The sequence below is a fragment of the Miscanthus floridulus genome, chromosome 11, assembly GCF_019320115.1.
Source record: "Miscanthus floridulus cultivar M001 chromosome 11, ASM1932011v1, whole genome shotgun sequence".
NCBI lineage: Eukaryota > Viridiplantae > Streptophyta > Magnoliopsida > Poales > Poaceae > Miscanthus > Miscanthus floridulus.
In genome coordinates this window covers 74,627,934-74,650,982 of record NC_089590.1, presented here as the reverse complement: position 1 = coordinate 74,650,982, position 23,049 = coordinate 74,627,934, and the positions used below count along the sequence as shown (strand labels likewise).

Genomic DNA, 23,049 nt, shown 5'->3' with positions numbered 1-23,049 from the left:
TGCAGATTTGCCAGAAAATTCTTTTGTCTCTCTCTCATGTGATTCTTTGGATAACACATTGCCAATTTTTTATCTTGGTCAGGTACATGTCATCGTTGATCTCAATCGTTTTTTGTTCCTGGATAGTTAGCTTCAGCTCCTTTGCTGCGAGAGCAAAGATCTCCTGCTTGTCGCACGAAGAACCGATGGGACCTAGACAACGGGAAGAGAAGCAGAATAGGCAGCGGCTCATCAGGGAAAAGCTAGATCTAGGTAAAAGAATGAGCAACGCAGAGGTGCAGGTGTGAAGCAAAATGGCGCCGGATCCGGTACCTTTGGCAGCATGTCTTCATCCTCGGGGAAGTCCTCACCAGAAGGGATGGCTGCAGGCTCCATGGAAACCGCAGGAAGGAGAGGGAGGCGGACGCTGCAGGTAAGAGGTGGAGAGCGACGCCGTTGGTAAGAGGTGGAGACTGGGGAGGAAGACGGTGTGTGGTGTAGCACTGCAGGGTACTTTACCTCGGATAGCTCTGTGGGGCGTGGCCGCTGTCGAGCAGCCATTGGCTCGTCTCGTTTGGCGGTACTGTCTCTTGTGTCAAGGCCAAACCGGTGTCTTTGTTTTTTTTTCCTTCTTCTTTTTTGTTGTCTTAGGAGGGAAACAGTATTATTTACCAACGTCAATTCGTATACGGCCATGTTGGCTGCGCCCCATAGATCGAATATTGTTTTTTTGAATGGACGACGTGCAAGAGATTTTCAACGGGTACAAACAACGTAGGGCAAGGCACTTAACTCAGCACGAGAAAAAACAGCAGCATCAAAACCAGCAGGATGATCAGGCATCCACGGACAGGAATACACCGACGAAATAATCTAAATCATCGCTGAGTGCGTGAAGCAGCTAGCGACAGAGACCAAATAGCGGGGTCCATAATAGTTTTCCACCACACATAGTGTTGTTCGCGAGTTTGTTTCTCGTGGGACGCTGTCATCCAACGGTGTCACCGAGTTGCCGTTGCCGCAGGGCAACATCGAGCTGCTGAACTACGTATATTACATATAGTGGCCTTACTGTATGGCCGGGTGAGACAAGGAGTTCTTCGAGCTTAGAAACCGAGACACGGCTGCAACATACATCACTTGGTGTCAGTCTTCTGCGTGGAACTCCATCACGAAGCCGAGTTCCCAGCACGGAAGACAGCAGACCATCAAAAGCAGGCTAAGTCTCCACTGGATGCCAGAATGGGGCAAGGCCATCCAACCAAAAGATTCAGACCAGCATGGACAAGCTGCATGGCACAACGCCTAATCAGAGAAGCGCAATGCGTACACAGCAGAGATCTAAGCGGAAATAGAAGGGGCAGATTATGCCTTGCCTAGCCACTCTCCTGAACTAAAGGCTGTTATCCACGAGATCGTTTCTTTTCAGGAGCGGCATCCTTTCCGACTGCATCACTACAGGAAGATAGGTGATAAGAAACAACAATCTAGATGACTGCGTAAGCACCTGAAAACAACAGGATTGAGAAGCCAGTTTGGCGTATACCTGTTCTGTGCGGAGACTGTGGTACTGTTTTCTACTTCAGCTGTAGGGGGTCCCCTCTTCTTCAGAATCCTTGTCTGGCAGCTGTGTATATGCAGACAGATAAGAGGAGATATTTAGAAAGTATGAAGGAACGATGGATAGGCAGTGGCTTCAGATATGCTAGGTACCTGATCAGGAGTTTCATCAGAAAAGGTCAACCTCTTTCTCGAAGAAGGATTAGCAGCCTTTCCAGAAGCATCACTGTAGACAAACACAGTAGGTCAGTATGATGATCGAATATATTAAAGGTACACAGACTTGGAGTGACTAAACAATGGAGTTCAGACAAGCAAGTTGCGGCCAGAAACATAAAGGAATTCTATTTTTTCCAGCGGAGTTATCTATGTGTATAGTTCCAAATGAGTAGATATATTACCAGAGTTTGCTCTTTACCGATGGTGGCTCCCCGATGACAGCAGGTGGAGGAGTGGTCTGCAAGATGGATGAATTGGAAGTTTATCAGCAAGGCATGCTGGTGATGTATGTAGGGACTGGTATGTGTAGAAAACAAAGACAGAACTCACATCTGTAAGGAGCGGTGAAGAAAGGGCAACATCTGACACCTCTTCAACATCTTGAGAAGTGTTCTGAGAGGTATTTTGATTATCACCACCACTGTCAGAGTGTTCAGCATTCTGATTTTTCACAGGGGCAGCAGCAGCAGGCTGGCGACCATATGTTAGCCCACAGGATTACCGGCTCAGGTGAGTGAACCACTCACCAGTCTTGCCGAGCACCCGCTAGTGTTACCGAGCACTCCAGCGGTAGAGCCGAGCACTCCTGGGCAGTGCCGAGCATCCACGAACTCAGTGATGTCACTCCGGCGGAACAGAGAACTCCATCGACGCCGATCGAGTTCAGATTTGCCATCTCCCATACAGGGCTTCGGCCAACGCTGGTGTCTTGTACTGTGTGTATGCTCTGTTCTCCCTTCTTCTTCTAGCTCTAGCCATAGTGTGTGGGGACGGACAACGCTTGTTCGTGGTCGGCTTAGCTAGTGGGTGCTCGGCAACACTAGCGGGTGCTCGGTAAGACTGGTGAGTGGTTCACTCACCTGAGCCGGTGATCCTGCGGGCAAACACCATAGGCCGTAACCACTGAGACAACTTGATAAGTCTTCTGATGTGGATAGTAACTTTGCTGAGTGAGAGCAACCGCAAAAGTGAACCTCAGTGAAACAATCCTTGCCACCTCTGGTGGATATGTGGTACCACTTGTAGCTGTCTTGAGAAGCTGCTGAACCGACTTGCCAATAATGCGACGTGCAACATCTCCAAAGCATATCATTTCAGCCTCGTTTGTTCCATCCAACGCGATGAATGAAATCTTGTACCTATTCAAATTTAGGGGGAGGCAGTGACTCAGCCGCACATAAATAGTGCTTATGTTGCATTTGTGGATTGTGTGTTGGATGGGTACTCACTTGAACTTGAAGGATGTGTTAGAGCAGGCATTGCATCTGTAACCAGTGCCGTCTGGCACGCAGGATTTACTGCATTTGGTGCAGGATGGGAACCACCATGAAGCATTGGGCACGAGACAGCTGACAGTAACGTTACAGTGGTAGCCATTGTTCTGCAGCACAGCGCACAAAGTTGAGCATAGTTCTAAAGATACTGTATACAAACGAAGCTATGCACGGTAGCCAAAACAAATGGTCCTTACAGCAAAGTCATAGGGATCCGTTTCATTCAGTTCCCGTAGAGTCTTCTCGGCGCGCTGTGCAGGCACCTGTGCCTGACCCTGTTCTTCACGCGGTGCTAGAACAAACCGTATCTCAAGCCTCTGCCCCTGGCAGCTGGAAAAAAGAACATCATATTTGAGGACACTTGTAGAATGGAGGTAACTAAGCACACTGTGATAGTCAGTCAGATGAGGCGCACCTAGCTTGGATCTGACGAGCTTCAGGAATAGAGGGGTTAAAGTACCAGCGTGATGCCGCGTTGCCGCTCAAATAGTAGGTACCTAGAGGATGCACTGTGAGGTAAGGCTAATCTGGATCACTGAGTGCTCCCATAGTAATACAGAAGCGAGAATAGTACCTTGATAGGACTTCATCAGACCCCCAACAAACAGCACAGTGACTGGCGTAGCCTCACTACGGTTGTACACACCGTTGGTGGTGAAGGCAGCAGCTCTGTGTCCCCACAAAGTTATTTTCATCTCAGAGTAGCTGCATATAACAGTGGAGATTCAGATTAAATGCGTCTGCAGTGCAGGCATTTGGTGGAAGCTGCAGAAGATAGTCGCTGACAAGCTTAGATCTCTCAAGACGATGTGCCTGGTGAGTATCGGTGCAGGCTTGTTTGGCAGCCGGACTCTATATGCCTCAGACACCTCGACCAACAGTCCAATAGTATCTGCAAACTTGTTTCCGCTAGCGTAAAGCAGAAACTGAAGTAGAAGAAACGCTCAGCAAAGAGAAATCAGCTTACCAAGGAAGTTTCTGGTATCACCAGCATGTGAAGACAGCGCATAAGTAGAAGAAACGCTCAGCAAAGAGAAATCAGCTTACCAAGAAAGTTTCTGGTATCACCAGCATGTGAAGACAGCGCATCTATCGGCGTGATGTTGTAAGCATATTCTGGGAAGCCAGGCATGTCTGTCCTTGCAGCAGAGATGGTTGTATGTAGGGTGACCTCTACCATGTAAGGGCAATCCACTGGCCTGTATCCTGACTTTGCATTTGAAATTTTGAAGCGGCTGATGACATAGATGCCACCTTCCTGAAGGGGACTCTTGTCTTCCACTTCGAGTTCTGGGATCTCACCATACATGCTGTTACCCTAGAAGAAAGAACGGTGCAAACATATCAGTGGTCTGCACATGGATTAGAGGCAAATAGCACAGGCAATACATTTAGGACATCAACAACAGTAGTGAAATAAAGAACACAAAGGATAGGACAGAGGTATGGACCTTTTCATCAAGAAGCACGAGGTCAACATGCTGTATCGGGCCATCGTCAGTTCCACCACGATACTCCCACTTCCGGCACACACGAACACAAATGGTTGAGCGCCACTGCAGAGGACGCAGAGTAGGCAGCAGGTGAAAAGCCATCACAGCAGATCTGCACATTATAGCAGTGGAAACCAATAAGACAAGCACACGTGTACACCACAGAACCACAGCAGCTGAGCAGCAATACTTACCACATTCACAGGCTTCTTAACGCTAATAGTAAACAGGTGCAACTACCAGCGAGAACAGAACGGGAAAATAAACGCCTACCAACACTGACACCAAGAGCCCCAAAAAGCATAGCAAAAGCATAGTAGAGGCAAACAGTACCAACACAACACATAAATGTCTCAGGCTAACATAATTAGAGCAAAAAAGACAGAGGTGAAATCCCATACTCCGTCAGGCCAAAAGTTATTTTCCATGTTTAAAATAAGGAAATCTAAGCAGAAGCGGCAGCTGGACACAGCGCCAAAAAGATCTCATCATAGGCTATATTCAGGGTCTGATCTGTGCAATTACCCTCCAGATCTTCTATGAGTATTTTGAGGCCACTCTTTGAAGTGACCCGCCCATGACTGAAAACAGGATTTTTCACGTAGACACCCACGTGTGATAGCGTTTGTCCTTGGCTCTTATTAATAGTCATTGAGTAGCAAACCTTAATGGGAAACTGACGTCTCCGCAGGACAAAAGGTAGCCTTGTATTTTTGAGTGTCAAAGAAATTCTCCGTATATGAACAATGTCTCCAATGTGTGTTCCAGTGACTATCTGGGCCTCTATCATCATGTCACCAATATTAGTAACAACCAATCTTGTTCCATTACACAGCCCACCGGACTGGTCAAGATCTCTAAGCATCATTATTGGCACCCCTTTTTTAAGAACAATACGATGATGCGGGAAATTATTCCCATTTAACGAATTGAGAAACTCAATGGGGTATAATAGGTCATAGGATTCATGGGTGTTTGGGGACTTTGCTATCTCATCACAACTTAGGTACTCTCGGCTCTCACCAGGCACCAACGATACTATATATGAATTGATAGTATCTGCAACCTCATTCGTTGGTGTCAGAATCGCCCGGTTCTGGAGGTACAGTGGGTCAGAGAATCTAGCACACAAATCTGGGTAAACTGTACTAACCATACAAGCGATTTTATCCCCCTCTGTCATAAGCAACAGATCAAGAGGTATCTTAATCAACGCACCATCTGTTTCGCCATTATTTTCTGCACCTGCTACACGGCCCTCACCAACATCCAGCACCATTTGCTAAAGTCAGAAAATTCTTGTCATGCCTCTACGGTCAAGTCTGGACGATGGAGCCTCATGTTTATGTTCAGAGATAAGACTGTGACAGTTTTCCACAATGGGGAGTTTACTATAGTAGCATTTACAATCTCAGCTCTGCTACCGCCCTCAACAACAGGCAAGATCTGTCGAAGATCACCACCTTACAACCAAAAACTAAATTGTCCGCACCCTCTGTCTTGCATGATATAAGATCTCGCAGGGTTCTGTCTAAAGCCTCGAATGCATGAAAGCCTCATCCCAAATGACTAACGATGTTTCCTCAAGCAGCTCACAAAGCATTGAACCCCGTTTGATATCACAGACAGTGGTATCATCTAGGTCACACGGGATCTTAAAACGGGAATGAGCAGTTCTACCACCAGGCAGCAACAAAGAAGCAACACCAGACGACGCAACAGTAAGAACAATCTTTCGATGTGCATGCAGCCAAGCAACTATAGCCCCCCAAAGGAAGGTCTTTCCAGTACCCCCATACCCAGACACAAAAAAGAAACCTGGTCTATTATCCCAAACTGCCTTTGTGATTGAGTTGAATGCACTGAGCTGTTCTTCATTTAGACAGGCAACTAATTTGTGGGCCTCAACCATTAGCAGGCTAACATCATATGAGAGTTCATGTTCAATAAGTCTGTTACCAAAAGAACAGCCCGAGTCTTTGGATTTTTTAGGTAAATTACGGTCCCTCATTCTCACCCCGTTCTTTGAAAAGAGTGTCGAAAGCTCGTCAAGCAAATAGTCTTTAAGTTCTGTTTCAGAAAGTTCATAACCAGGATTGCCAAGGGTATCTCTCAGCCGATACTGTATATCATCGGCTAGAAGTTTCCAAACCTTTTCAAAGAAAGCGTATTCATCATTTACCTCGCAGAACAAAAGCATAGTGACAAACAACTTTCTCAGCTGTGGAGAGGTGGCCCACGCAGCAGCTTCATCGAAAGCATCGTACCACTCTCTATCATCACCTTAGGAGGCCACGGGCACTGCATGCCTGTTTAAACGTGGGATAGAGAATCCCATTGTATCTCCTAAGATCCGCGTAGCCCCGAGCACCTCTAACCACAAGAAGCAACATTCTAAGAAAGTATCTCTCACCAACAGAGGGATGCACGTAGTAAAGACGACATATCTTACCAGCGCCTTGCCGCCTACGGTCCCAGAATCTGCCAGAGCTGTCACATTTCCACTTGGAAGGGAACTCACAGTAAGTGAGATCTCTACCAGCAGGACTGTTCTGGTTGGCCACGAACCATTCAGTGAGCATTGTCTTATGAAGAAATTCTTTGGAAGCAACACTGGCTATATCAGCATTTGCATCATAAACTATACAATTGTCATCTGGCAGATGTACAGGCAACCGCTCTACAGCAGGGTAGTGTCTATGGATGTCAAAACCAAAAATTCGCCAACACGCATCCTGCTCACATATATATCTACAGTCCAGGTATTCTTTGACCTCATTAATTGTTTTTTTTTGTTCATCATAGGGAGCCGATTCCCCATTCCGTATTCTTTCTATATAAACCTTGCCACAGTCGGGACCTTTAGTGACATACTTGAATAGGTATTTAATAAATATTCCCTTATTGCACCAGTCTACATTGATGTGTGCCTAGTATTTCTTAAGGAAAAACATGTTATATGGTACAACCCAACCATTATCTAGACGCTTGTTACCCTTCTCAATGTACATTGTATTGTGGGGTCTTTTATACAGAGCAAAGCCAGTTTCATCAACATGTGTCTGAGGCTGATACTTTTTGGGAAATCTTTTTGAACACTTGCCTTTTTTTCATGCATGGACAGTTTTCGTGGCCTGGTCCACATGGACCATGCATCATGTGCTCAGCAACCAACGCATATCCAAGGGGATCTACATGTGGATCAGGGATCTCAGCACTTATATATGTATCAATGAGTGCAGGGGTTGGGTGTGAGGTGTCATGAGCCAGCCAAATAATAATATGAGCATGAGGAAGGCCACGTTTCTGGAACTCGACAGTGTGCAGCACTAAGCAAACAGATAGAGAAAACATCGTCAACCACCAGGCAAAAAAAAAGAAAACGCAGCAAGGGGACAGACTCGATCATGCAAAGGACATACCAGCGCTGACCGGGCCAAAAGCAGTACCATCCCTTATGTCCCCGAGGAGCTCTTTGTAGAGAATCACCACACACCCTATGTGGGTGGGGAGCCTTTCATATATATAGCCAATAGGCATACATGGAGAGTACAAACATGGTAAGCTATTACCTGTACAAGGAAGCTATCCTAGGCTATATATAGAAATAGCCAATCTAGGAATCTCTCTAATTGAGCCTAATTGATCCTGATATATACATATCCTAATACCCGCCCGCAGTCGTAGCGGAAGAATCACGGACACATAGACTGGTCCGAAAATCAGTGAAGAGATGGACGGGTAGAGCCTTGGTCATGATGTTGGTGAACTGATGTGCGGATGGGACATGAAGCACCCGGAACTGTCCTAGAGCAACCTTTTCGCGGACGAAGTGGATGTTGATCTTGATGTGCTTTGTGCAGCGGTGGTGGACAGGGTTGGCAGTCATATAGACAGCGCACACATTGTCACAGTAGACAACCATCGCAAGCGGGATGTGGATGTGGAGCTCCTGGAGCAACTGACGCAGCCAGCAGCACTCGGCCACAACATGTGCCACTGCACGGTACTCTGCTTCGGCACTGGAGCGAGACACCGTCGTCTGACGCTTGGAGGACCAAGACACCAGGTTGTCACCGAGGTAGACGCAGAAGCCGGAGGTGGAGCGGTGCGTGTCTGGGCAGCCAGCCCAGTCAGCGTCGGAGTAGGCGGTGAGCTGATCAGCGGCGCCGGTGCCCAATTGCAGACCCGCTGACAGGGAGCCCTTGACGTATCGCAAGATGCGCTTGATCAGCGCAAGGTGCGGCTCACGAGGGTCGTGCATGAAGAGACAGACCTGCTGGACAGCATACGCCAGGTCTGGTCTTGTGAACGTGAGGTACTGGAGGGCACCAGCAATGCTCCTGTACTCTGAGGGGTAGGCGACCTAGGCGCCCTCTGAGGCGGACAGCTTGGTCCGGACATCCACAGGTGTTGCAGTCAAGTGGCATTCAGACATGCCAGCACGCTGGAGGAGATCCACAGCATACTGCCGCTGGGAGAGGAACAGCCCACTGCTGTCCCGGGTCACCGAGATGCCGAGGAAGTGGTGGAGGTCGCCAAGGTCCGTCATGGCAAATTCGGAGTGAAGCCGGGAGGTGACATGCTGGAGAAGTGTCGTGGACGACGCGGTGACGATGATGTCGTCGACATAGAGGAGGAGGTAGACCATGTTGTCGCTGTCCTTGTAGATGAACAAGGAGGCATCGGACTTGGATGTGGTGAAGCCGATGCTGCAGATGTAGGTGGAGAACCGCTGGTTCCAAGCTCGCGGTGCCTGCTTAAGTCCATACAGGGACTTCTGCAGCAAGCATACAGAGTTAGGGGCAGCAGGGTCGACGAAGCCTTTCGGCTGCTCGCGGTAGACCGTCTCCTCGAGGTTGCCGTGAAGGAAGGCATTCTTCACGTCGAGCTGGCGTATGGGCCAATCTCGGGATGCAGCAATGCTGAGGACGGTGCGGATCGTGGCTGGCTTGACGACTGGACTGAAGGTCTCGTCGTAGTCGACGCCGGCCTCCTGTGAGAAGTCGCTGCCGGTCTGTGAACGTGTCACAGGCCGGGCCACTAGAGCTGATGGAGACGCAGCAGGTGGTGCTGATGGGGGTGGCGGTGCTGCTGGAGGTACAACAGGGGCCACGGAAGCAGCCTCAGGGGCCACTGCCTCTGTGGTCGGCACTGCAGACCGGGCGCGGCGAGTGTAGACGACGCCGAACCGCCAGCCGCCCAGCTGGGGCCCGCCCGCAGGGGGAGCAGCAGCAAGGTGCCCACCCGCAGGGTAACCAGGGGGCCCAGCTAGAGGATGGCCGAGTCCAGGGGCTCCGGCGACGCATCCTGGCTGGAGGTGGCATCAGCAGGCGGTGTAATGGTGCTCACTGGTGCCGTCGCGGAAGAGAGTCCCTGCATCAGAAAATCAAGTGAAGACGGCATTGAAGCCGCCGATGGTGCTGCCGAGAATGGGAACATGGACTCATCAAAAATAACATGGCGAGAGATGATAATGCGACGAGTGGCCATGTCGAGGCAGCGGTAGCCCTTGTGAGAGGATGGGTAGCCTAGGAAAACACAGGGGGCGGATCGAGGGGCAAGTTTATGTGGGGAGGTGGCTGTGAGGTTTGGATAACAGAGGCATCCAAAAACTCGAAGTGAAGAGTAGTCTGGGAGGGTGCCGTGAAGGAGTTGGTGGGGTATTTGGTTGTGAATGGAGGAGGGACGTCTATTGAGGAGGAAGGTGGCTGTGGTTAGGGCCTCAGCCCAGTACGGAGGTGGCATGGACGCATGAAGAAGCATTGTGCGGATGGTGTTATTTGTGGTACGAAGCATGCGTTCAGCCTTGCCATTTTGTGGGGAGGTATAGGGGCATGAGAGGCGGAGTGTAATGCCAAGGCTGGTGAGGAAGGTAGTAGTAGTGTGATTAACGAACTCAGTCCCATTGTCAGCTTGAAAGGATTTAGGTGTGGTGCCAAATTGTGTCTGAGTGTAGGCAATAAACTCAACAATGTGGCGGTGCACCTCAGATTTTTGTCGAAGAGGAAAAGACCAGCAGTAATGAGAAAAATCATCCAGTAAAACAAGATAGTATTTAAATCCAGAATTGCTGAGTACGGGAGATGTCCACACGTCACAATGAACTAAGTCAAACGGAGCATGGGTTACAGAGGTGGAATGACTAAAAGGGAGCCGCACATGCTTGCCAAGTTGACAAGCATGGCAAAGACATGGCGAGCTCTTATTGTAGGAGATGACCGACATGCTCTGTAGATTGGCGAGGCTAGATGGACCAGGGTGGCCGAGGCGCTGGTGCCATAGGGACAAAGTGGTGGCGAGGCTGCAGTGGTGTGCTAGCGTGGAGGGGAAGGTGTAGAGGTCGCCACCACTATTGCAGCAAAGAGTCACGCGCCCCGTCTGTTGGTCCTTGACAGAAAAACCACAAGCGTCAAATTCAATAGAGCAGTTATTGTCATGGGTGAATTGACGGACAGAAAGGAGGTTGCGCACTAAATTGGGGGCAACCAGAACATTGTTAAGATGAAAAACAGAGGTAGGGGAAGATAGGATGGATGTGCCACGGGTGGTGATGGGGATGATGGTGCCATTGCCAACCGTGATACCTGAAGGAGGAGGGGGAAGACGGGACAGAAGTATACCATCCGAGGACGACATGTGAGTTGTGGCACCGGTGTCGAGGACCCAAGGGGAGGACCCCTGGAGAGACATCTGGTTCAGAGCAGCGATGAGGCCGGCCTGATCCCAGCCGCCCTGCTGCTGAGGAGGTGGAGCGGAGGTCGCAGTGCCGGAGAACTGGGCGGGGGCGAGCACGGTGTGGGCCTGGGCTGAAGGGAAGGCGCCGAGGACCCCTGGGCCGCCCCACGCTGGTGGACGCCAAGGCTGCTGATGCACCCCGGCTGTCCAGGGAGGGTAGCAGTACCAGGGGGCCGCAGGCAGTGCAGGGGGCCTGTGCCCGCCCCTAGATTGGGAGCCGCCCCTGCCCTTCTTCTTCCAGCGACCGCCGCCTCCGCCCTGACCGCCACCGCTGCTGGAACCGCCGCTGTTGCTGCCATGGCGACCGGCGATGGAACCGCCGCTGGTGGTACTGGAGATGGTGCGGCAGGCTGTGCCGCACGAGGCGTGGAACGCGGTCTGGGCAGCAACGGTGCCCTCGTTGGCGAGGCGGAGCTCCTTCAGCACGAGCTTCTCGCACGTGGATGGCACAGCGGAGGCCAATCCCACTGACCCTGCTTGGGCCATCGCAGACTCCTGCGTTTGCGGCTGGCTCCTTGGCTCCGCTGGGCCGGACGTCCTCGGCCTTGCTGCAGCGCCGAACCAGACTGCGCGCGAGCTCTGGGTTGCCATCAAGCGCCTCTTCAAGGCCAACAAGGCTCCACGCGCCATCTTCCAGGTCGGCATGACGACCTGGGAGGAGAGAGAGGTCTGGTCGTGGGAGGGAGGGAGGAAAGAAAACCTAGGTCTCTGATACCATGTAGAGAATCACCACACACCCTATGTGGGTGGGGAGCCTTTCATATATATAGCCAATAGGCATACATGGAGAGTACAAACATGGTAAGCTATTACCTGTACAAGGAAGCTATCCTAGGCTATATATAGAAATAACCAATCTAGGAATCTCTCTAATTGAGCCTAATTGATCCTGATATATACATATCCTAATACTCTTCAAGCTTCATATTGTACATTCTAACCACTATATCCGCTCTATCAGTTGGTTTCTGACCAGGCTCAAAGGACAGGGCCCCCGCAATCTCTGGCCACTTTGGATTACAGGTGAACGTAGTGAAAAAGTCAGGTGGTCCATATGTTCTACAGATTGCGATCCCATCATGGTAATTTTGGATCATGTAGCACCTGCCACCGGTATGAGAAGCTGGCAGCACCGTTTTCTTACCAATCTCGGCCCCATCCACACAGCCTCTATCGACAGCGTCGACTATGCCCTGTAGGCTTTCAACACGTAGCTTACTCTGATTGTTTAGTACATACCAGAGCCTATTTTCATCAACAGAAGCACGCGCATCAACTTTAGCCTGAGTAGACAAGAAACCGTAGCATAGGAAGGGGTTTGGCTGGTTTTTTCTATAGTGAATTGCATAGCGGAAATAGTCTTGCATAGTTATTTTAACCCTAGCATTCTCGCCGCCGACGTCAACACCAGAATAGACTACACCCACCTAATAACCGCGCTCACCATAGGGAAATAGAAGAGGGTACTGCAGTGCCATATAAGCAGGGTGCAGGGAGGAAATATGCTGCAACCGACCAGTTCTAGCCTGTACCACTATATCTCGCTGACAAGTGTCCAAGGAAAAATCACCAACAAGAAGCATGGCAAGCTGGTCAACAGTGGGAAGATTATACTCAACTGGGTCTCCCTCTCTTGCCCCTACGATCCTGACTATGAATTCCTCATTACCATTTTCTTCCAGCCGGTCTCTTGCCAATCTAAATTGTATAGCCAATGGATTGTGGTTGTCTAGCATCTTCATCAACTCCTCAATAACAGGCGGCTCTAAAGGTTCGCTAGGGCGTTCGCCTGGGTGAAGAGCATGCAATCTATTCCTCACCTCGTTTGCTGTATCATATATGTACAGCTGGATGAACTTCGGGGGATTGCCATGGACTGAAAGAAGGGATCCTATACGATGGTGAATTTGGCCAGATATCTTAAACACAGGAGGCAACTCCGCCTATGTTGTCTCAACATAGCAGGTCCCAAGCCCTGGTAAAGGAGGAGGGTTGTGATAGGCGTGGCGAGCCAACGTTAAATCTAGCCATTCTAATAGAACACGGGTATGGTTTTAAATGAGCAAGGGCCGGGTCGTCACCCCCGTGACGCGCCGTGTCGTGATCTGGGCACGGTGTCAAGTGATCAAGGATCGGGTCGTCGCATCCTTAGTGGCGCGCTACATCGACGCCCGGGTGTAGTGAAAAATGAGCAAGGGTCTTCACATCTGAGTCGACGGGTGCGAAGGGTAAGGAAGCTAGTCGAACTAACTAGGATCCGTTTAGGTAGTTAGAATGTAGGGTCGCTTACAGGTAAGTTAAGATAATTAGTTGATACCGCGACTAGGAGACGTGTAAATATATTATGCGTTCAAGAGACTAAATGGAAGGGTCAGAAGGCGAAGGAGGTGGACAATACAGGTTTTAAGCTTTGGTACACAGGGACAGTCACGAATAGAAATGGAGTAGGAGTTTTGATTGATAAGAGCCTCAAGAATAGTGTGGTGGGAGTGAGAAGGTAAGGAGATGGGATTATCTTAGTCAAGCTTGTCATTGGTGATATGGTCTTGAACGTAATTAGTGCGTATGCCCCCCAAGTAGGCCTCGACGAGAGTGCTAAGAGACAGTTCTGGGAAGACTTAGATGGCCTGATTAGAGCTGTACCTAGTAGTGAGAAGCTTTTTATAGGAGGAGATCTTAATGGGCATGTAGGTACTACAAGCGCAGGTTTCGAGACAGTTTATGGAGGTTTCGGGTATGGTAGTAGGAAATAAGAGGGGGAGGAAGTTCTGGACTTCGCAGTAGCTTTTGACCTGATGATAGCCAACGCTTTCTTTAGAAAGAGAGAATCTCATCTAGTGACCTTCAGTAGCGGACAACACTATAGCCAGATTGACTTTGTCCTCGCAAGAAGAAAGGACAAACGAGCATGCTTGGGTTGCAAGGTGATACCAGGGGAGTGTGTTGTTTCTCAACATAAGCTTTTGGTGGCAGACTTTCATTTTCAAGTGCGTGGCCGTAGGGATAAACAAACTAAGATTGAAAGAACAAAGTGGTGGAAACTGAAAGAGGAGACGTCAGAGGTATTCAGAGAAAAGGTTATCAAAGAGGGCTCATGGAAGGAAGAAGAGGACATAAACAACATGTGGGAGAAGATGGCAACCAACATTCGAAAGGTGGCCTCAGAGGTGTGTGGAGTAACCAAAGGAAGTGGAGGCGAGGCTAAAGATACTTGGTGGTGGAACGAGGAAGTCCAAAGGGCTATTAAAGAGAAGAAAGAATGCTATAGATGTTTGTACCATGACAAGAGTGTGGACAACATAGAGAAGTACAAGGTGGCAAAGGGTAGAGCGTACGAGAATCTTTACCAACATTTGAGTACGAAGGAAGGAGAGAAGGACATTTATAGGATGGCTAGGGTTCGTGAGAGAAAGACAAGGGACTTCAACCAAGTTAAGTGCATTAAGGATGAAAGGGAGCATCTTTTGGTGAAGGGGGATGAGATCCGACATCGATGGCAAGAGTATTTTGACAAATTGTTCAATGGTGAGAATACAGACACAACCTTTCAGTTGGATGACTCTTTTAATGACACCAATAGTGGCTTTATGCGGAGAATCCAAGAATCTGAGGTCAGAGAGGCGTTGAAAAGAATGAAAGGAGGTAAGGCGATGGGACCGGATGGTATCCCAATCGAGGTGTGGAGATGCCTTGGGGACATAGCTATAGTATGGCTAACCAAGCTGTTAGACCATATTTTTCGATCGAACAAGATGCATGACGAGTGGAGAAGTACATTGGTACCGATCTACAAGAATAAAGGGGATATTCAAAATTGTACTAATTACCGGGGAATTAAGTTGATGAGCCATACTATGAAGCTATGGGAGAGAGTTATCGAGCATCGCTTGAGAGCAATAACGTGGGTCTTTATGAACCAATTTGGTTTCATGCCCGGAAGGTCAACCATGGAAGCCATTTTCTTAATAAGACAAGTTATGGAGCGGTATAGGGAGAAGAAGAAGGACCTACACATGGTTTTTATTGACTTGGAGAAGGCTTATGATAAAATACCAAGGAATGTTATGTGGTGGGCTTTGGACAAACATAAAGTCTCAACGAAGTACGTCGGGCTCATTAAGGACATGTACAACAATGTTGTGACTAGTGTTCGAACAAGTGATGGAGACACGGATGATTTCCCGATTATGATAGGACTACATCAAGGGTTAGCTTTGAGCCCTTATCTGTTTGCCTTAGTGATAGATGAGGTCACGAGGGACATACAAGGGGACATCCATTGGTGTATGCTTTTCGCGGACGATGTAGTACTAGTTGATGAAAGTCGGACAGGAGTGAATCAGAAATTGGAGTTATGACGGGAGACTTTGGAGTCCAAAGGTTTTAGACTCGGTAGAACTAAAACTGAGTATATGAGATGTGACTTCGGCACTACTACTCGGGAGGAGGAAGATATTAGTTTGGAAGGTCAAGTAGTGCCTAGGAAGGATACCTTTCGATATTTAGGATCAATGCTACAGAGAGACGGGGATATTGATGAAGATGTTAGCCATAGAATCAAAGCAGGGTGGATGAAGTGGCGCCAAGCATCTGGTGTCCTATGTGACAAAAGGATACCATAGAAGTTAAAAGGCAAGTTTTATAGGACGGCGATTAGACCTGCTATATTGTATGGTGCAGAATGTTGGCCTACGAAAAGACAACATGTTCAACAGATAAGTGTCGCGGAAATGCGTATGTTGCGTTGGATATGCGGTTATACAAGAAGGGATCGAGTTCGGAACGATGATATACGTGATAGATTAGGGGTAGCACCAATTGAAGAAAAGCTTGTCCAACACCGGTTGAGATGGTTTGGACATGTACAACGGAGACCTCCAGAGACACCGGTGCGTAGTAGAATCCTAAGCTAGGATAGTAACGTGAAGAGAGGCAGAGGAAGACCGAAGTTGACTTGGGTAGAGGCAATAAAGGAGACTTGAAAGGATGGAATATACCCAAAGACTTAGCCTTAGATAGGAGTGCTTGGAAAACAGCTATTCACGTGCCTGAACCTTAATTACTTCTATTGGGTTTCAACTCTAGCCTACCCCAACTTATTTGGGACTTAAAGGCTTTGTTGTTGTCGTTGTTGTTGTTGTTGTATCTTAAACACAGGAGGCCCACGGCCATCGTTCATAGATCTATCTATATTTGCACCCATCGAAGTGAAAGCAAACAAACAATTGTATTGGCGTATATTTTTTAGGAAACGTTTACACCGAGCATCACCATCAAATCTGGCCAAAGAAGCTAGGGGCTCAAGCCGCTCCCTAAACGGAGGTATCACAATCTTACCACCCTTACAACATCTGTTGTAAACAATGTTATCGTTTCTCACGCTTGACTGTCCCCTAGCACATTCACGGAGCCAGAAGGTAGCATGGCAATATCTACATTCATATTCTGGAAGTCCATAATCCGAACATCCAGAATACGAAGCTACCCACCGTCCAGAAGCCAACAGAGCCACGTAGAAAGCACAGGACCAAGAGAGGAACACACAATCAGCAACACTTTGAAGACGTAACTGAAACAATCAACAATCCGAAGCGGACAGCTACAGCAAACAAACCTTTCAACGCATCAACAAATTCTTGAGTGAAGCGACCACACCCCAAAGCTGTATCACAGGCACTAACAGGGCCTAGCATAGAGCACACAGGCACCACAGAGGAGTTCTATAAATTCAGAGATAAATGGAGTGTACAAAGCACAAGGAAAGAGGCAACACCTGTCGAGCCCAGCGGAGGCTGCTCTAAATATCTCCTCCGCTTAACCATTTTCCGCTGGTCCAGATATCCCTTTCGCTTATGACGACACTCGGCAGGAGAGAGACTAACCGGCACGTGGTATGCACCGGCCGCTATAACAAAAGGACAACCAACCATGAACCCTCTGGAGTGACACAGGGCCACCTGCATATCTAAAGAGTTTCACAGAACACCTACATTGCTTCCTAGCACCACGGGAAGTTCTAACCATGCTCGCAGACCGGGAAGAAGCTAGGCATAACAGAACAAGGATCAATCAATGGACTATGTCGTCACAGCAGCAGAGAGGTCGTTCAGAGCTCATTCTGTGAAAACAACACTCAAGATGGCATACATGCTCCTTCACCAGCTGGGTCGACGCAAGGCAGAAGAACACCTGGCGCCATCCGGCCTCCTCAGAAAGCAGGGAAGTGACTGGAACACAGCATGCGGAACAGAACAACATTACAGGTCTCTGTGTACCAGGGAAACCATACAACCCATTAATCTCATCAGCCTGCGTAGCGAAGAATTGGCTAGCCCGTACACTACTCCAGGGTACCAAAAAGCATCAAACAAGTAAGGATACCTCCTTCATCAAGTATGCAGACTGCATAGCCAGGTCCCTTTCGTTCTACACCTATCCTACTTAAAATCCCAGTACCCGTAGCAGCAACAGCCACGGCATCGCGTGCAACCCGACTGTACAGCACTACACTCTGAAAATTGTAATCGACCACGACGAACCCATACAGTTTCTGTAAAAAGGCTATGGCCTGCAAAGCAGCTTGCTCGTAGCCTGGAGCAGAAAATTCTTCTTGGGGTGCCCAAAAGAAAAAACTACGGGAGGCGACGACGGCGCCAAAGCAGGGCACATCGATCTCGACACCGTAGACAGGTGTCCCGTCTCCCGCCCTCTCGAACACCACCGACGCATACGGCAACCCACATCTAGCCGCCACAGCCTGCAGCAGAGATAGGTAGGAGGTCCCAACCACAAACATGTCTCCTTTCTTCTGTACACCAGCCATAGGTGGAAACGAAGATGATTTAAACAAAAAGAAAACACCAACACACAGGCAGTGCAAGAATGCCCAATCGAGGGCGAACGGACGCCGGGAAAAAAAGGAAAAAACCCACCCCCAAATGTCAGAAATCTGTACAGATCAACCAAATACCGATCACAAGCAGCAAATGCAGTAGCATGGGATCCCAAAGAACCATACCAGCCTCGCCGGTCCCAGCAGGCAGGAAGACGCCAACTCCGGTCAGCCGCAGGCCCGGCGCAGCACAGGCCGCCGCTCCCACAGATCCGCACCACTCTCCAGAGCACCCTCCAGACACCGTCACGACCCTGCAGAAAAGGCGCCGCATGCGACGGAGAGGCACAGGCAGTCAGGAAGAAGCGGCCGACGCCGGCGAAGGAACCAAACGAAACGAGGAGAGGGTAGCCGGAGCCGCCTACCTGCGACAAATCGCAATCCGGAAGGGGAGAAGAACAGTAGTCGGCCGCTGCCTATTTACCTAAAGATGGCAACGGCCCCCCTGTACCTGTACCCCCACGCGTATTTGATCCATCAGGTGCATCGGACTATATCTTTACCATGGATATTTAAATGGATAAAAATTCATCCTCGATAGGTATAGCGGGTACGAGAATATTCCTTATTTATCCGTTCCTGTTACCTGTTGGGAAACACGACTATTTGAGCTGTCATGCGAGTATTATGTTCAAAGAAACTCAACATAGGTATTTTGGTCCAAATCTGAACAATCATATATATAGTTTGTGTGTTCTAGGAACCCTAGTTCAATTTTTTCTCACCATCTCTGTCAGCAGCATAAGCACGCCTGCCTCACGAGCGCTCGTGCCCCTCGCTTCCTCAGTTCGGTCTCTTTGCCACCTTTACTTGTCCTCTTCGCAACATCGCTCCTTCTCCTCGGCATTTCCGAGACTCTGACACTTATACCCGGGTGAAGAAGAAACGTCTCCGATTGTAAAGCTACGACCCCAAATGTTCTTGTATATCGAGTATGTAGTATCCGTCAGATATTTGTTATCCGATCGATACTCGACAGGTACGAAGATAAATAAGAATCTATACCTAAGATAGTTAACGAGAGAAAGAAAAGATGGATAAGGATTATATTCTTTAATTATTTATCTATGTTTTATTACTTAATTTATGATTTATGAATTTCAAAAAAAAATTATTCTATTGAATTGAATTTATTCGAAAATTCGAAAAATTACAACAAAATCTTTAGAAATTCTCCCGGGCGGGAAGAGAACTTTCCGACGCCTTTGCCATCCTTATATTTACCGCAGCTCCCCACCCCCCCCACCCCACCCACCACCCCCCACCCCCCACCCCCCGGCTCCACCCGCAAAGCAGTGAGGACTCCACACAACCAGAGACGCTGACCATGGGGGCCCAGGGTAGCTGCGCGATGTGGAGCCCAGCAGGCAGCGGCACGGAGCGAACCACAACCGCACAGGCTGCGAGAAAGCCCGTTTCCCAGGCGACGCTGCAGGCGGGGCCGGTCCAGGCCAGCCACTCACCGGGCGACAACGACCAGGCGCGGCCAACGAACGCTCGACAACAACGTACGGATCGTACTGCAGTTGACCAGGCCACAACCGAACTCCTGTTTGCAAAGGAAGAGGCCACAGTTCAGCGCCTGTAGCACCGTCGATCACCCATCAAAGTTCTGTTTTTTCACTCTCTCCATCACATCAATTTTTAGCCGTTTGCATGGAGTATTAAATGTAGGTAAAAAAAATAACTAATTACACAGTTTAGTCGGAAATCACGAGATGAATCTTTTGAGCCTAGTTGGTCCACGATTGGACAATATTTGCCAAATAAGACAAAAGTGGTACTATTCATCAGGTTGAAAAAAGTTACAATCTAAACAAGGCCCAAGATCAGAACGTTCCAAAATTTTTTCGCTACCGTGTACACGCTGTGCGCGCGTTTGCTCCATAGGTTCTCTTATCTTTAGACACCCAGCTAAACATTCAGAAAAGTCTGGCTTTAGGCAGCAAACAATTGGGATTTGGAACGAGCTCGGTCGAAATCGACCCAATTAATCGAACGGGGAAACACCGATCCATTTTCGAAAAGTTCTGCTTTAGGCAGCGAACAATTTGGAACGAGCTTGCTCGATCGAAATCGACCCCATTAATCGAACAAGGGAAGCACCGGTCCGTTCCCTTTTTTTGGCTCATTTTTCTCTTGGTTCCTACAGTACCTTCTAATTAGCCCAGTATACAAATCATCTTACTGAAGACGGCGAGCTTTTCACCAATCACCAGTACGAACAGGGAGGCGAAGGCGACGCTCTGGGTCGGTTGCTGTCGCCGGCGAACTCCGCGTGCGTCTGCGGCACCCACCGCTCCCAGCTGGCCCGCTCGTCTACGACGTCAGCGAGCACCTGCTCCCGCCCCATGTAAGCTTCTTGCAGCACCCCACTGATCTGTCCATGTTGTCCCTGCTAAAAATGCAAGTCCACACATGAAATGAATTTCTGCCTTTTTTTCGTTGTTATATTTGTATGTATATATGTAGTGTAGCATATGGTTAAAGTTAATTCATTTCAAGCGCAAAAATTAGCACGGAGGAGACAACCGAGAAAAAGATCCGCGAGCTGTTCGCTCGTATCAGATCATATCGTATCTAGGTGGTCTCCACGAGACATTATCCTGACAGACTGGTCCAGCAACTCGCTCGGGCTTTTCTTTTTTGTTTATTAATGCAATTGTGAGCATGACAACGAACTGCTCCATGATTATCAGCTCGCATATATTGCCAAAGATTGTATAGTGGTTAGGGTAGATGGCCGGCGGCGACGCGTATGGCGGCGCAAGGCAGGACCAGACTACTTCTATGCACAAGTTAATGTTCATGGCGCTCTCAGGAACGCCTCAGTGAAAGGTTTCTTCGTGCACGCTCACGCTCTAGAAGCTTGCGGTAGTATTTGCATGGCACCGAACCGGCGGCTAGGAATTGGGATGGAACTGGACTGACCTGATAGAGGCCGTCGGAGCAGGCGCCGACGACGTCGGCGGCGGACGCGTCGTCAATGAGGAAGTCCTCGACGTGCCACCCGGGCAGGGTCTTGGTCAGGTACTCGGAGATGCTGCTCCCATCGCTGGCGCTCGCCGTGGTCGCGCCGGCCCCGGCGCCGCCGCTGCAGGAGCCGTCGTTGCAGGGGCTGGTGCTGTTCTCCTGCTCCTCCTCCTCCTCCTCTGATGGGCCAGCAGATTCCACCGGCGCCGACGAGAGGCGCACGCCGGTGAGCAGGAACCGGCTGTGCCGCCTCGTCATGTCGCTCGCGTTGTGCACCGGCGGGTCGCACTCCCGGCACAGGATCGCCCTGTCCTCCTTACAGAACAAGAAGCCCCTCCGCTCCTGCACGACCACACCGACGGGTAGCGCCGCTACTCGGTTAGCACCACGTACAGCAGCATCCGAGCTAGTCCAAGCTCGATCAGGCTGGCTTGATTGGACGGAAACACTAGTAACAGCTTAGCTAGTACCTGGCAGATGTCGCAGAGCGGCGGCTTCTGTGCGGCGGCGGAGGAAGAGGAGCAGGGGTGGAGGAGGGAGAAGCGGCGGTGCTTCCCCGCGAGCTTGTTGGCGCGGTGGACGCGGCGGTCGCACGCGTCGCACAGCGCGGCCTCGTCGGCGCAGCAGAAGACGGAGGCCGCCTCGGCGGCGCACACGTCGCACTGCACCTTCATCGCTGGCCGTGGCCGGGCGCCGCCTACTCCACTCAACCTCTCGAAAAGGCGGCGGGGCAGCGTGGGAGAGGTAGTAGATAAGCAGATTGTTCAAGTCAATGTCTTCTTGGCTAGAGATGTTGTTAGCAACTGAGGGCTCGTTTGGATCACGGGAATAACATAGGAAAAATGGAGGATTCTGATTCATATAGTTTTCATCACTGTAACACCGTTTGGAACAAAGGAATCAACTCTAACCATTCCATAGGAAAGGCAAAATAACATGTACTTTTGGAGGAAATAGAAAATGAGCTCCGAGCTCAGGGAAATCTTTCCTTTGTGGCTCTGTCGCTTACGAACTCACTCCTGAGAATAAACAAATACATGACATGGAAACTTTTATGCCATTAGTATTCCTGTGTTCCAAACACTCGTTTCTACAAAATTCCTGTGTTTTCCAATCCTCTGTTTTACACCTCTATTCCTTTCCCATTCCTGTGTTTTCTCTCGTTCCTGTGTTTTGCATCCCTCCGTTCCAAACAGGCCCTGAAGGGGGATAGAACAGTGGCAAAGGAGATGCGTTATATACATATTTTATATATATATATATATATATATATATATATATATATATATATATATATATATATATATATATATAGAGAGAGAGAGAGAGAGAGAGAGAGAGAGAGAGAGAGAGAGCAAAAACGCGGAATGCAGTCGTGTACTATAATCACAGGGTATAGCGGGAAAAGTAGGCACTGGCGATCGATAAATATCACCCGTTGCCCACCTTCACGCACTCGAGTGCGCCAAAGGGGAAAAGGCGTTGTGCCCATCTTTCTTTTTATATACCTATATTATATTTCTTTCAATAGCGTTACCATCTTGTGCAATGCATCCGGCTCGATCGGAATTGTCTTCTTTTTTAAGACACCATGGCGACTTTACTAATTTACAAATTCTCTAGAACACGCCGAGATTTATTTTTAAGAAAAAATACGTATATTAGTAGCTATACAATTAGAGATGGCAACGAGTACAAACCTGCTGAATTTTATCAACTCAAGTCGCATGTCTGCAAACAAAAAAATTGTCCACTAAAAATCCATGACTGATTCAATTTTAAGCCTAGACTCACGCCCACTCCAGTCATGGGTACCCAATGGGTTGTCAGTGCCGTTGCAGTAGGCACACCACATTAGCACTAATCAGCTGATACATATTTACAATTGTCACATAGTCATGTATGCACACTGCATAGTGTG

General features: G+C 49.0%; 2 protein-coding genes and 1 pseudogene across 3 annotated transcripts; all 3 read right to left on the bottom strand.

Annotated features, from left to right (window-relative positions):
* Nucleotides 1-779: 779 nt before the first annotated feature.
* Nucleotides 780-19,105, bottom strand: LOC136491223 (replication factor A protein 1-like; annotated as a pseudogene).
* LOC136492218 (uncharacterized) lies at nt 8,892-11,749 on the bottom strand. Its single transcript, XM_066488311.1, has 3 exons — nt 11,113-11,749; nt 10,688-10,998; nt 8,892-9,839 (listed from the first exon to the last, which is right to left on the bottom strand). Exons 1-3 carry the CDS (start codon nt 11,747-11,749, stop codon nt 8,892-8,894), a joined length of 1,896 nt encoding a protein of 631 aa, XP_066344408.1.
* Nucleotides 19,106-20,123: 1,018 nt separating the features above from the next.
* On the bottom strand, nt 20,124-22,211 carry LOC136493425 (B-box zinc finger protein 20-like). 2 transcript variants are annotated; one of them, XM_066489512.1, is made up of 3 exons: nt 21,599-22,211; nt 21,087-21,470; nt 20,124-20,553 (listed from the first exon to the last, which is right to left on the bottom strand). In XM_066489512.1, the coding sequence occupies exons 1-3, from the start codon at nt 21,800-21,802 to the stop codon at nt 20,368-20,370; spliced, it is 774 nt and encodes a 257-aa protein (XP_066345609.1). In that variant the 5' UTR covers nt 21,803-22,211; the 3' UTR covers nt 20,124-20,367. The 2 variants fall into 2 exon arrangements, with proteins under 2 accessions (XP_066345609.1, XP_066345610.1); XM_066489513.1 differs by having other exon boundaries at nt 20,124-20,550; nt 21,599-22,202.
* Nucleotides 22,212-23,049: the final 838 nt, after the last annotated feature.

What these genes read in the sequence shown, in the direction of transcription:
- LOC136492218 (XM_066488311.1), bottom strand. Translation starts at nt 11,749, where the DNA reads ATGGCCCAAGCAGGGTCAGTGGGATTGGCCTCCGCTGTGCCATCCACG. An exon ending in TCTTCCCCCTCCTCCTTCAG is followed by an intron (nt 10,999 to 11,112) that starts GTATCACGGTTG and finishes CCCCCAATTTAG; the next exon opens with TGCGCAACCTCCTTTCTGTC. An exon ending in CTTGTCAACTTGGCAAGCAT is followed by an intron (nt 9,840 to 10,687) that starts GTGCGGCTCCCT and finishes TGCCACCTCCAG; the next exon opens with CCAGGATGCGTCGCCGGAGC.
- LOC136493425 (XM_066489512.1), bottom strand. Translation starts at nt 21,802, where the DNA reads ATGAAGGTGCAGTGCGACGTGTGCGCCGCCGAGGCGGCCTCCGTCTTC. An exon ending in CGCTCTGCGACATCTGCCAG is followed by an intron (nt 21,471 to 21,598) that starts GTACTAGCTAAG and finishes GTGGTCGTGCAG; the next exon opens with GAGCGGAGGGGCTTCTTGTT. An exon ending in GCTCCGACGGCCTCTATCAG is followed by an intron (nt 20,554 to 21,086) that starts GTCAGTCCAGTT and finishes TTGCATTTTTAG; the next exon opens with CAGGGACAACATGGACAGAT.